We start from the raw sequence: 15144 nt of genomic DNA on the forward strand, positions 1-15144 counted from the left end.
CCGGGCAGCCGCCCAGGAAGACCCCACCTTACGAGTAGAGCGAGTCTTAACAGATTTTGGACACGACAGTTATTCTGTAGAATAAGCGTGCTGGATAGTGAACCTAATCCAGCGATAAATAGTCTGCTTAGAAGCAGGACACCCAATTTTCTTTGGATCATATAGGACAAACAGAGTCCGACTTCCTGTGACGAGAAGTTCTCTTCACATAAATCTTCAGAGCCCTCACGACATCCAAGGACTTTGAAGAAATTGAGGAGTCAGTAGCCACTGTCACCACAATAGGTTGGTTGATATGAAATGCCGACACAACCTTTGGAAGGAATGGCTGACGAGTCCAGAGCTCAGCTCTATCTTCGTGGAAGATCAAGTAAGGGCTTTTACAGGATAAAGCACCCAGCTCGGAGACACGTCTAGCAGAAGCCAAGGCCAACAAAGTGACCGCCTTCCATGTAAGAAATTTGAGCTCCACCTCCTGTAGAGGCTCAAACCAACCGACTGGAGGAACTGCAACACCACGTTAAAGTCCCATGGCGGCGTAGGCGGTACAAAGGCAGGTTAGATATGCAGAACTCCCTTCAAAAAAGGTCAACCTCAGGGAGGGCAGCCAATTGCTTTTAAAAGAAAATGGATAAGGCTGAAATCTGGACCTTCACAGATCCCAACCTCAGACCCATATCCACACCTGCTTGCAGGAAGAGGAGGAAACGTCCCAGTTGAAACTCCACCGCAGGAAACTTCTTGGACTCACATCAAGAAACATATTTCTTCAAAATACGATAGTAATATTTTGACGTTACCCCTTTTCTAGCCTGTATGAGGGTAGGAATAACTTTCTTCGGAATGCCCTTCTGAGCAAGAATCAGGGGCTCAACTTCCATGCCGTCAAACGTAGCCGCGCTAAGTCTTGATAGGCGAACGGTCCCTGCTGCAGCAGGTCCTCCCGAAGAGGAAGAGGCCTCAGCTCTTCTTGCAGTAGATTCAGAAGGTCCGTGTACCAAGCCCTTCTTGGCCCAATCTGGGGCTATGAGGATCACTTGAACCCTTGTTCTCCTTATGAGCTTTAGGATTCTTGGGATGAGTGGTGAAAACACGTACACTGACTGGAACACCCACTGAGACAGAGCGTCCACTGCCACTGCCTGTGGGTACCTCGACCTGGAACAATAATGCCGATGCGTCTTGTTGAGACGAGAGGCCATCATGTCTATTTGGGGCAATCCCCAAAGATCTGTTATTTCCCTGAAAAATTCCGGATGGAGGGGGTAATTTGAGTTGATCGCAGCAGCAAGTTTAACAGTTGCACATTTTATATCTTTCCCCCCTGCAGTGCACATGGTTTTGCTCAACTGCAAACAAATTTGCTGCTGCGATCAACTCAGAATAAGGCCCGGAGTCCCAACTCACCTGGATGGAGATCGTGTCTGCTGATGAAGTCTGCGTCCCAGTTGTCTACTCCCGGAATGAAGATGGCAGACAGCGCCAACGCGTTTTTCTGTCCATAGGAGTATCCTTGACAATTCTAACATTGCCGCCCTACTCTTCGTTCCGCCCTGTCAAGTTTATGTAAGCCACTGGTGTTACGTTGTACGACTGCACTTAGATGGCCCGATTTCTCAGAAGAGAGGCCACCTGAAGAAGACCGTTGTAGACGGCTCTTAGTTCCAGGATGTTGATGGGCAGGCCGGCTTCCAGCCTTGACCATCGTCCTTGGAAGGTTACTCCCTGAGTGACTGCGCCCAAGCCCCGGAAGCTCGTAGCCATTGTTAGCAGGACTCAGTCCTGAATCCCAAAACCTGCAGCCTTCTAGGAGGTGAGGCAATCTGAGCCAGAGGAGAGAAATCCTTGCCCTTGGCGACAGACGAATTCTCTGATGCATGTGGAGGTGAGATCCCGGTCACATGTCCAGGAGATCCAGTTGGAAGGGCAGAGCATGGAACTTCCCGTACTGGAGCGACTCATAGGAGGCCACCATCTTTAACAATAGGCGAATGCATTGATAAACAGACACCCAGGGTGGCTTCAAGACATCTCGGACCATGGATTGGATCACCAACACCTTGTCCCGCGGAAGAAACACCTGCTGCACTTCCGTATCCAGGATCATTCCCAGAAATGATAATCTCTGGGTTGGTTCCAAATGTGACTTTGGAAAATTCAGAATCCACCCGTGACTCTGGAGCAGTTGTGTTGTGAGAACAATGGACTGCCGCAGCGTCTCCTTGGACGATGTCTTTATCAGGAGATCGTCCAGATAAGGAATGATGTTCATAATTTCCGCCATCATGGTAAACACCCTCGGTGCTGTAGAGAGGCCGAATGGCAGGGCCTGGAACTGGAAATGACAGTCCAGCAATGCGAAGCGGAGATAAGCCTGATGCGGCAGCAAAATCGGAAAAGCGAAGGTACGCATCCTTGATATCTAGGGATACCAGGAATTCCCCCTCTTCCAGACCTGATATCACTGCCCTGAGAGACTCCATTTTGAACTTGCCTCCCTTAGAAAGGGGTTCAATGATTTTAGGTTCAGAATGGGCCTGTACGAACCATCCGGTTTCGGTACCACGAAAAGGTTAGAATAGTAATCTCTTTCTCAGCATGTGAAGCGGCACCAGCACAATGACATGTGCATCCACCAGCTTTTGGACAGTGTCTTGAAGCACTGTGCTGTCCTCCAACAGAGTTGGTAAGCCCGACTTGAAAAAACGATGAGGAGGGTGACTTTGAAATTCCAGCCTGTATCCCTGAGACAATATCTACTACCCAGGGATCCAGGCCGGACGATACCCAGACATGACAGAAATATCTGAGTCTCGCTCCCACAAGCCCCACCATCCCGTCCACCATCATGCGGAGGACTTTGGGGTACCTGAGGCAGGCTTTTGTTCCTGGGAACCTGCAGCAGCAGGTTTCTTGGACTTAACCCTACCTTCCCTAAAGAAGGTATTGGATGATCTGGCCTTTCTAGGCTTGTTGAGCCGAAAGGACTGCTTCGTAGCTGAGGGAAAGGATTTCTTCGAAGCAGGTGCTGCTGAGGGAAGAATCGGAGACTTACCTGTTGTAGTGGTGGAAATCCACGCGTCTAGAGCTTCCCCAGAGAGCCTGACCTGTATAGGGTAGCGACTCCACACTTCATCTGGATTCCGCGTCGGCGGACCACTGGCGGAGCCACAGTCCCCGACGAGCTGAAAAAGACATGGAAGAAATTCCCGCAGCCATGGAACCCAGGTCTTTCATGGATTCTACCAGAAAACCTGCAGAATCACGGATGTTGTGTAAATACAATGCAACTTCATCCCTATCCATTGTATCCCAATCCTCAAGTAAGGTAGCCAACCACTTCACTATTGCCTTTGAAATCCATGCGCTAGCAATAGTGTGACGTAATATGGCCCCCCGAAGCACTATACATTGATTTAAGTGTATTATACATTTTCCTATCTGCCAGCTCCTTTAAGGCTCTTTGATCCCAGTACAGGTAAAAATCACCTTTATTGAGAGTCTGGACACAGATGAGTCAACAAATCGGCGGGTTTTCCTACCTTTTCCTATCCTCCTCAGGGAAAGGAAGCCACCAGAATCCTCTTAGGGATCTGAAACTTCTTTTCCGGGTTTACACATGCTTTTTCAAATATAGCATTCAGCTCTTAACACAGGGAAGGTTAGCGAGGCTTTCTTATTTTCAGTGAAAAAAGCCTCCTCAACCTGCTCAGGTGTGGTATCATTATCAACAATTGCACCCCCCTTGTAAGAGATGCGGACCCCCGCAATACATGTAAGGGGTCAGCGGCATGCTGCTGGGGCGAGCGATTCCCCCGTGGCGGAGCCCAATCAGACCCCTCTGGAGCTCAGTGTCCAGTCAGCGGAGTCAGTGGCTCAGACCCCGCAGGGCGGACAATGCTCTCCCCCTTAGTCCCTCGCTGCAGGCAGGCTGTTGCCAGCAGCCTCCTGTAAAAAATTAAACTAAATTTAAAAAAACAAAAACTTTTCAAGGAAAGCTCAGGAGTGCTCCCCTAGCTGTGACCAGCTCTTCTGGGCACATTTTCTAAATTGAGTCTGGTAGGAGGGCCATAGAGGGAGGAGCCAGCCCACACTCAAACTCTTAAAGTGCCAATGGCTCCTGGTGGACCAGTCTATACCCCATGGTACTAATGTGGACCCCAGCATTCTCTAACACGCAAGAGAAACACAAAAATACCAACACTGGGATCTTTGTTACAGGGTAAACAGTATAACAGACATGCAGTACACACCCCAATTTGCAATATACTCCTAAAGAGACTCAAGTACCTGTTTAAAACAAGAGTACTCAAAGCTTCCCCATCCACATCTTCAGCTATTATAACCAAGGGTTTTCGATGAGCATTAGCAATTTCAAGTGCTGGTACTATAGACTGAACACTTGAGATTTTCTTTTCACTGAGTAAAAGATAGGCATCCTGGAATTCACACTTCTGACCTGCAAGTAATAATAAAAAATAAAATTAGATTATATTACATTGTGTTCTACCCCCTCTGTGACTATCGTCGGCACCATGCATTCTTTATAGCACCGGATGTATGGGGTATCTTAACTCTCCTCTGTAAGGCGGGGTGGAGGGAATTTGCACCCCTTTTAACCCCCTTTTTGAAAATTCTCCTCTTAGTGGGTGCCTACATCATAAAAGGAAGCTACTGTGCGAATTTCAAGTTCTTATGGTCCAGGAGATTTTGTGATGAGACTGGTATTTGAGAAAAAAAAAATTAAATCAATCTATTATATATCTATATATTATATCTACATATACACATAATATATATATTTGTCATTATCTCAGTAGGGGACCCAAAAATGAGGGATTTTGAATAAGGGATACTCAAAATAATATAAATATATATAAATATATTATATATAGTGGCTATGTCTGGACCTTTACAGGTTTGATTTATGGTACATCCGATTGGCACACCTCATACAGGCACACATCACGCAATCACAACAACTAGGTATTTAAAAAAAACAATTTTTTTGAGTTGTTTTTTTTACCAGCGCAATAGAGCCAATAATGGCTCTCACTTGACACAAACTTTCATATCAAATCACATTGACCCATGTATCTGTTCAACATTTTCATCAGATACAAACACCATTTAACTTTATTGTACAATTTATAATTATGAGCTTTTATTTTACACACCAGTTGCAGCACACTGGGTCACATTTACTTTGTTACATCGAGTAACACTTCAGCACTTTTAAATAGATGTGACACACATCTTCCCCATTCAGGCTGCTACACCCTGTTCCCTATTACATATTGAGTAATAGCAGCGTATGGTGTCTGAGGACCGGGCGTCTGTGTAGTCATGACTACCCGGCACCACGTCACCAGTGACGTGCATGGAGTGCGCCGGCACCAGGTCCAGGAGACGTGACTGCGGGCGGCGCTAATCACTTGGCGGGCTTCTCCAGGGTATTTAGGTAAGATTGATTTCTTTCACTTCATTTCGGTTCACCTTGACAAAGGGGCGTGCCAGCCCCGAAACGTTTGTAATGGCGTGTGACTTTTAATACACCTTTTTGTACCTGCAAAGACTTCTAGTGCCGCAGAATTTTTCCTCACAGCTAATTATATATATATATATATATATATATATATATATATATATATATATATATATATATATATATATATATATATATATACATATACATACATATACATATACACATATACACATATATATACATACATACATATATACATACATACACACATATACATACATACACACATATATATATACATACATACACATATACATACATACACATATACATACATACACACACACATATATACACACATACACACATACATATATACACACACATATACATACATATGAATCACCAATAAAGTAACTGAAGAACATTTTTAACGGCTCATCAATGTCATAGCAGACCCAGCAAAGTTCTTTTCAAGACATCCAAAAAATTAAGATTTTAAACCTACCGGTAAATCTTTTTCTCCTAGTCCGTAGAGGATGCTGAGGACTCCGTAAGGACCATGGGGAATAGACGGGCTCCGCAGGAGTCATGGGCACTAAAAAAGAACTTTAGATATGGGTGTGCACTGGCTCCTCCCTCTATGCCCCTCCTCAAGGCCTCAGTTAGAGAAACTGTGCCCAGAGGAGACTGACAGTACGAGGAAAGGATTTTTGTTAATCTAAGGGCAAGATCCATACCAGCCCACACCGAACATGGAATACACGAACCAGTTAACAGCATGAAACAAAACAGCATCAGCCCGAGACTGATCAAAACTGTAACATAACCCTTAAGTAAGCAAAAACTATATACACAACTCTTGCAGATGTAGTCCGCACTGGGACGGACGCCCAGCATCATCTACGGACTACGAGAAAAAGATTTACCGGTAGGTTTAAAATCTTATTTTCTCTTACGTCCTAGAGGATGCTGGGGACTCCGTAAGGACCATGGGGATTATACCAAAGCTCCGAAACGGGCAGGAGAGTGCGGATGACTCTGCAGCACCGATTGAGCAAACAGGAGGTCCTCATCAGCCAGGGTATCAAACTTGTAGAACTTCGCAAAGGTGTTTGAACCGGACCAAGCAGCAGCTCGGCAAATCTGTAATGCCGAGACACCTCAGGCAGCCGGCCAAGAAGAGCCCACCTTCCTAGTGGAATGGGCCTTAACTGATTTTGGCAGCGGCAATCCAGCCGCAGAATGAGCCTGCTGAATCATGTTACAGATCCAGCGAGCAATAGTTTGCTTTGAAGCAGGAGCACCAAGCTTGTTGGAAGCATACAGGATAAACAAAGACTGTTTTCCTGACCCTAGCCGTTCTGGCTACATAAACATTCAAAGCCCTGACCACACCAAGTAACTCGGAATCCTCCAAGTCAGTAGTAGCCACAGGCACCACAATAGGTTGGTTTATATGAAAGGATGAAACTACTTTCGGCAGAAATTGTGGACGGGTCCACAATTCTGCTCTATCCGCATGGAAAACCAGATAGGGGCTTTTATGTGACAAAGCCGCCAACTCTGACACACGCCTAGCCGAAGCCAAGGCTAACAGCATGACCACCTTCTACGTGAGATATCTCAACTCCACCGTTTTAAGTGGTTCAAACCAATGGGATTTCAAGAAACTCACCACGTTAAGATCCCAAGGTGCCACTGGAGGCACAAAAGGGGGCTGAATATGCAGCACTCCCTTTACAAACGTCTGAACTTCAGGTAGAGAAGCCAACTCTTTTTGAAAGAAAATGGATAGGGCCGAAATCTGGACCTCAATGGAACCCAACTTTAGGCCCAAATTCACACCGGACTGCAGGAAGTGAAGGAAACGGCCCAGCTGGAATTCCTCCGTAGGAGCATTCCTGGCCTCCCACCAAGCAACATATTTTCGCCATATACGGTGATAATGTTGAGCTGTCACGTCCTTCCTAGCCTTTATCAGCGTAGGAATGACCTCATCCGGAATGCCTTTCTCTGCTAGGATCCGGCGTTCAACCGCCATGCCGTCAAACGCAGCCGCGGTAAGTCTTGGAACAGACAGGGCCCCTGTTGCAACAAGTCCTGTCTTAGAGGAAGAGGCCACGGGTCCTCTGTGAGCATTTCTTGCAGCTCTGGATACTAAGTCCTTCGTGGCCAATATGGAACAATGAGTATTGTTCTCACTTCTCTTTTTCTTCCTCAGCACCTTGGGTATGAAAGGAAGAGGAAGAAATACATAGACCGACTAGAACACCCACGGTGTCACCAGGGCATCTACAGCTATCGCCTGAGGGTCTCTTGACCTGGCGCAATACCGCTGTAGCTTTTTGTTTAGGCGGGATGCCATCATGTCCACCTGTGGCAGTTCCCACCGACTTGTAATCTGTGCGAAGACTTCCTGATGAAGTCCCCGCTCTCCCGGGTGGAGGTCGTGTCTGCTGAGGAAGTCTGCTTTCCAGTTGCCCACTCCCGGGATGAACACTGCTGACAGTGCGCTTACGTGATTCTCCGCCCAACGAAGAATCTTGGTGGCTTCCGCCATCGCCACTCTGCTCCTTGTGCCGCCTTGGCGGTTTACATGAGCCACTGCGGTGATGTTGTCTGACTGAATAAGAACTGGTTGGTCGCGAAGCAGGGTCTCCGCTTGACGTAGGGCGTTTTATATGGCCCTTAGTTCCAGGATGTTGATGTGAAGGCAAGTCTCTTGACTTGACCACAGACCTTGGAAATTTCTTCCCTGTGTGACTGCACCCCAACCTCGGAGGCTTGCGTCCGTGGTCACCAGGACCCAGTCCTGAATGCCGAATCTGCGGCCCTCGTGAAGGTGAGCGCTCTGTAGCCACCACAGGAGTGACACCCTGGCCCTGGGCGATAGGGTGATTAACCGATGCATCTGAAGATGTGATCCGGACCAATAGTCCAGTAAACCCCATTGAAAAGTCCTCGCATGGAACCTGCCGAAGGGAATGGCCTCGTATGATGCCACCATCCTTCCCAGGACACGAGTGCAGTGATGCACTGACACCTGTTTTGGTTTTAATAAGATTTTACTCACCGGTAAATCTATTTCTCGTAGTCCGTAGTGAATGCTGGGAACTCCGTAAGGACCATGGGGAATAGACGGGCTCCGCAGGAAACTGGGCACTCTAAAAGAAAGATTAGGTACTATCTGGTGTGCACTGGCTCCTCCCTCTATGCCCCTCCTCCAGACCTCAGTTAGGATACTGTGCCCGGAAGAGCGGACACAATAAGGAAGGATTTTGAATCCCGGGTAAGACTCATACCAGCCACACCAATCACACCGTATAACTCGTGATACTATACCCAGTTAACAGTATGAAATATAACTGAGCCTCTCAACAGATGGCTAAACAATAACCATTAGTTAGGCAATAACTATATACAAGTATTGCAGACAATCCGCACTTGGGATGGGCGCCCAGCATCCACTACGGACTACGAGAAATAGATTTACCGGTGAGTAAAATCTTATTTTCTCTGATGTCCTAGTGGATGCTGGGAACTCCGTAAGGACCATGGGGATTATACCAAAGCTCCCAAACGGGCGGGAGTGCGCGGATGACTCTGCAGCACCGAATGAGAGAACTCAAGGTCCTCCTCAGCCAGGGTATCAAATTTGTAGAATTTTGCAAACGTGTTTGCCCCTGACCAAGTTGCAGCTCGGCAAAGTTGTAAAGCCGAGACCCCTCGGGCAGCCGCCCAAGATGAGCCCACTTTCCTCATGGAATGGGCTGTTACTGATTTAGGATGCGGCAATCCAGCCGCAGAATGCTCCAGCTGAATTGTGCTACAAATTCAGCGAGCAATAGTCTGCTTAGAAGCAGGAGCACCTATTTTGTTGGGTGCCTACAGGATAAAAAACGAGTCAGTTTTCCTGACTCCAGCAGTCCTGGAAATATAAATTTTTAAGGCCCTGACTACGTCCAGTAACTTGGAATCTTCCAAGTCCCTAGTAGCCGCAGGCACTACAATAGGTTGGTTCAAGTGAAAAGCTGATACCACCTTAGGGAGAAACTGGGGACGAGTCCTCAATTCTGCCCTATCCATATGGAAAATCAGATAAGGGCTTTTACATGACAAAGCCGCCAATTCTGACACACGCCTGGCCGAAGCCAAGGCCAATAACATGACCACTTTCCACATGAGATATTTCAAATCCACAGTTTTAAGTGGCTCAAACCAATGTGATTTTAAGAAACTCAACACCACGTTGAGATCCCAAGGTGCCACAGAAGGCACAAAAAAGGGGCTGAATATGTAGCACTCCCTTTACAAATGTCTGAACTCCAGGCAGTGAAGCCAGTTCTTTCTGGAAGAAAATCGACAGAGCCGAAATCTGGACCTTAATGGAACCCAAATTTAGGCCCATAGTCACTCCTAACTGTAGGAAGTGCAGAAAACGACCCAGCTGAAATTCCTGTTGGGGCCTTCCTGGCCTCACACCACGCAACATATTTTCGCCAAATACGGTGATAATGGTTTGCGGTTACTTCTTTCCTGGCTTTTATCAGCGTAGGAATGACTTCCTCCGGAATGCCCTTTTGCTTTAGGATCCGGAATTCAACCGCCATGCCGTCCAACGCAGCCGCGGTAAGTCTTGGAACAGACAGGGCCCCTGCTGTAGCAGATCCTGTCTGAGCGGTAGAGGCCATGGGTCCTCTGATATTATTTCTTGAAGTTCTGGGTACCAAGCTCTTCTTGGCCCATCCGGAACCACGAGTATCGTTCTTACTCCTCGTTTTCTTATTATTCTCAGTACCTTTGGTATGAGAGGCAGAGGAGGGAATACATAAACCGACTGGTACACCCACGGTGTCACTAGAGCATCCACAGCTATTGCCTGAGGGTCCCTTGACCTGGCGCAATATCTAGTTTTTTGTTTAGGCGGGACGCCATCATGTCCACCTGTGGCCTTTCCCAACGGTTTACAAACAGTTGGAAGACTTCTGGATGAAGTCCCCACTCTCCCGGGTGTCGGTCGTGTCTGCTGAGGAAGTCTGCTTCCCAGTTGTCCACTCCCGGAATGAACACTGCTGACAGTGCTAAGATGTGATTTTCCGCCCATCGGAGAATCCTTGTGTCTTCTGCCATCGCCATCCTGCTTCTTGTGCCGCCCTGTCTGTTTACATGGGCGACTGCCGTGATGTTGTCTGATTGGATCAGTACCGGCTGGTTTTGAAGCAGAGGCCTTGCCAGACTTAGGGCATTGTAAATGGCCCTCAGTTCCAGAATATTTATGTGTAGGGACGACTCCTGACTTGACCAAAGTCCTTGGAAATTTCTTCCCTGTGTGACTGCCCCCCAGCCGCGAAGGCTGGCATCCGTGGTTACCAGGACCCAGTCCTGTATGCCGAATCTGCGGCTCTCTTGAAGATGAGCACTCTGCAGCCACCACAGTAGAGATACCCTGGTCCTTGGAGACAGGGTTATCAGCCGATGCATCTGAAGATGCGATTCCGACCACTTGTCCAAGAGGTCCCACTGAAAGGTTCTTGCATGGAACCTGCCGAATGAAATTTTGCTTCGTAAGAAGCTACCATTTTTCCCAGGACTCGTGTGCAGTGATGCACCGATACCTGTTTTGGTTTCAGGAGGTCTCTGACTAGAGATGACAGCTCCTTGGCTTTCTCCTGCGGGAGAAACTTTTTTCTGTTCTGTGTCCAGAACCATCCCCAGGAACAGCAGGCGTGTGGTAGGAACCAGCTGTGACTTTGGAATGTATAGAATCCATCCGTGCTGTTGTAGCACTTCCCGAGATAGTGCTACTCCGACCAACTGCTCCATGGACCTCGCCTTTATAAGGAGATCGTCCAAGTACGGGATAATTAAAAACTCCCTTTTTCGAAGGAGTATCATCATTTCTGCCATTACCTTGGTAAAGACCCTCGGTGCCGTGGACAGTCCAAACGGCAGTGTTTGGAATTGGTAATGGCAATCCTGTACCACAAATCTGAGGTACTCCTGGTGAGGATGGTAAATGGGGACATGTAGGTAAGCATCCTTGATGTCCAGGGATACCATGTAATCCCCCTCCTCCAGGCTTGCAATAACCGCCCTGAGCGATTCCATCTTGAACTTGAATTTTTTTATGTATGTGTTCAAGGACTTCAAATTTAAAATGGGTCTCACCGAACCGTCCGGTTTCGGTACCACAAACAGTGTGGAATAGTAACCCCGGCCTTGTTGAAGTAGGGGCACCTTGACTATCACCTGCTGGGAATACAGCTTGTGAATTGCCTCTAGCACATCCTCCCTGCCTGAGGGAGTTGTCGGCAAGGCAGATTTGAGGAAACGGCGGGGGGGAGACGCCTCGAATTCCAGCCTGTACCCCTGAGATACTACTTGAAGGATCCAGGGATCCACCTGTGAGCGAGCCCACTGATCGCTGAAATTTTTGAGGCGGCCCCCCACCGTACCTGGCTACGCCTGTGGAGCCCCCGCGTCATGCGGTGGACTCAGAGGAAGCGGGGGAAGAATTTTGATTCTGGGAACTGGCTGACTGGTGCAGCTTTTTCCCTCTTCCCTCGTCTCTGTGCAGAAAGGAAGCACCTTTGACCCGCTTGCTTTTCTGAAGCCGAAAGGACTGTACCTAATAATACAGTGCTTTCTTAGGCTGTGAGGAAACCTGAGGTAAAAAAAAAATTCTTCCCAGCTGTTGCTGTGGATACGAGGTCCCAGAGACCATCCCCAAACAATTCCTCACCCTTATAAGGCTCTATGTGCCTTTTAAAGTCAGCATCACCTGTCCAGTGTCGGGTCTCTAATCCCCTCCTGACAGAATGGACATTGCATTAATTCTGGATGCCAGCCGGCAAAATATCCCTCTGTGCATCCCTCATATATAAGACGACGTCTTATGTTCGCAAAATAGTATCCCTGTTTGACAGGGTTACAGACCACGCTGCAGCAGCACTATCTGCAGGTCTCAGTCTAGTACCTGAGTGTGTAAATACAGACTTCAGGATAGCCTCCTGCTTTTTATCAGCAGGTACCTTCAAAGTGGCCATATCCTAAGACGGCAGTGCCACCTTTTTTGACAAACGTGTGAGCGCCTTATCCACCCTAGGGGATATCTCCCAGCGTAACTTATCCTCTGGCGGGAAAAGGTACGCCATCAGTAACTTTTTAGAAATTACCAGTTTCTTATCGGGGGAACCCACGCTTTTTCACACTTCATTCACTCATTTGATGGGGGAACAAAATACTGCCTGCTTTTCTCCCGAAACATAATACCCTTTTTTAGTGGTACTTGGGTCAATGTCAGAAATGTGTAACACATTTTTTATTGCCGGGATCATGTAACGGATGTTCCTAGTGGATTGTGTATATGTCTCAACCTCGTCGACACTGGAGTCAGACTCTGTGTCGACATCTGTGTCTGCCATCTGAGGGAGCGGGCGTTTTTTAAGCCCCTGATGGCCTTTGAGACGCCTGGGCAGGCGCGGGCTGAGAAGCCGGCTGTCCCATAGCTGTTACGTCATCCAGCCTTTTACCTAAGGAGTTGACACTGTCGGTTAATACCTTCCACCTATCCATCCACTCTGGTGTCGGCCCACAGGGGGCGACATCCCATTTATCGGCATCTGCTCCGCCTCCACATAAGCCCCCTTATCAAACATGTCGACATAGCCGTACCGACACACCGCACACACACAGGGAATGCTCTGACTGAGGACAGGACCCCACACAGCCCTTTGGGGAGACAGAGAGAGAGTATGCCAGCACACACCAGAGCGCTATATAATGTAGGGATAAACACTATCACTGAGTGAATTTTCCCCAATAGCTGCTTGTATAAATATTGCGCCTAAATTTAGTGCCCCCCCTCTCTTTTTAACCCTTTGAGCCTGAAAACTACAGGGGAGAGCCTGGGGAGCTGTCTTCCAGCTACACTGTGAAGAGAAAATGGTGCCAGTGTGCCGAGGGAGATAGCTCCGCCCCTTTTTCGCGGACTTTTCTCCCGCTTTTTTATGGATTCTGGCAGGGGTAATTTATCACATATATAGCCCCGGGACTATATATTGTGATGATTTGCCAGCCAAGGTGTCTTATATTGCCCTCAGGGCGCCCCCCCCCCAGCGCCCTGCACCCTCAGTGACCGGAGTGTGAAGTGTGTATGAGGAGCAATGGCGCACAGCTGCAGTGCTGTGCGCTACCTTGGTGAAGACTGAAGTCTTCTGCCGCCGATTTTCCGGACCATCTTCATGCTTCTGGCTCTGTAAGGGGGACGGCGGCGCGGCTCCGGGAACGACCACCAAGGACGGGTCCTGCGGTCGATCCCTCTGGAGCTAATGGTGTCCAGTAGCCTAAGAAGCCCAAGCTAGCTGCAAGCAGGTAGGTTCGCTTCTTCTCCCCTTAGTCCCTCGTTGCAGTGAGCCTGTTGCCAGCAGGTCTCACTGTAAAATAAAAAACCTAACATATACTTTCTTTCTAGGAGCTCAGGAGAGCCCCTAGTGTGCATCCAGCTCGGCCGGGAACAGAAATCTAACTGAGGTCTGGAGGAGGGGCATAGAGGGAGGAGCCAGTGCACACCAGATAGTACCTAATCTTTCTTTTAGAGTGCCCAGTCTCCTGCGGAGCCCGTCTATTCCCCATGGTCCTTACGGAGTTCCCAGCATCCACAAGGACGTCAGAGAAAATAGGTTTCTGACCAGTGTCATGAGTTCCTGAGCTTTCTCCATCGGGAGATAAACCCTTTTCTGGTCTGTGTCTAGGATCATGCCCAGGAAAGGCAGACGAGTCATAGGAACCAACTGCGACTTTAGAATATTTAGAATCCAGCAGTGTTGCCATAACACTTCCAGAGAAAGTGCTACGCTGATCAGCAACTGCTCTCTCGATCTCGCTTTTATGAGGAGATCGTCCAAGTATGGGATAATTGTGACTCCTTGCTTTCGCAGTACAGGTTGAGTATCCCATATCCAAATATTCCGAAATACGGAATATTCCGAAATACGGACTTTTTTGAGCGAGACTGAGATATTGAAACCTTTGTTTTTTGATGGCTCAATGTACACAAACTTTGTTTAATGCACAAAGTTATAAAAAATATTGGCTAAAATGACCTTCAGGCTGTGTGTATAAGGTGTATATGTAACAAATGCATTCTGTGCTTAGACTTGGGTCCCATCGCCATGATATCTCATTATGGTATGCAATTATTCCAAAATACGGAAAAATCCCATATCCAAAATACCTCTGGTCCCAAGCATTTTGGATAAGGGATACTCAACCTGTACTACCATCATTTCTGCCATTACCTTGGTAAATATTCTCGGTGCCGTGGAGAGACCAAACGGCAACGTCTGAAATTGGTAATGACAATCCTGTACCACAAATCTGAGGTACGCCTGATGAGGTGGATAAATGGGGACATGAAGGTATGCATCCTTTATGTACAGAGACACCATAAAATCCCCCCCTTCCAGGCTTGCGATGACCGCTCTCAGCGATTCCATCTTGTACTTGAACCTTTTCAGGTATATGTTCAGGGATTTTAAATTCAATATGGGTCTGACCGAACCGTCCGGTTTCTGGACTACAAACATGGTCGAATAATAACCCCTTCCTTGTTGAAGGAGGGGAACCTTGACCACCACCTGTTGAAGATACAA

At 47.7% G+C, this 15144-nt stretch overlaps 1 protein-coding gene across 2 annotated transcripts in view; it reads right to left on the reverse strand.

Annotated features, from left to right (window-relative positions):
* HSPD1 (heat shock protein family D (Hsp60) member 1) overlaps positions 1-15144 on the reverse strand; it is a 451411-nt gene that overhangs the window by 222365 nt on the left and 213902 nt on the right. For both annotated transcript variants that reach the window (XM_063934112.1, XM_063934111.1), the window contains exon 7: positions 4291-4459. In XM_063934112.1, the coding sequence (XP_063790182.1) occupies positions 4291-4459 (169 nt within the window). The remainder of the gene's footprint in view (positions 1-4290; positions 4460-15144) is intronic.

Source organism: Pseudophryne corroboree, chromosome 7 (genome assembly GCF_028390025.1).
Source record: "Pseudophryne corroboree isolate aPseCor3 chromosome 7, aPseCor3.hap2, whole genome shotgun sequence".
Lineage (NCBI taxonomy): Eukaryota > Metazoa > Chordata > Amphibia > Anura > Myobatrachidae > Pseudophryne > Pseudophryne corroboree.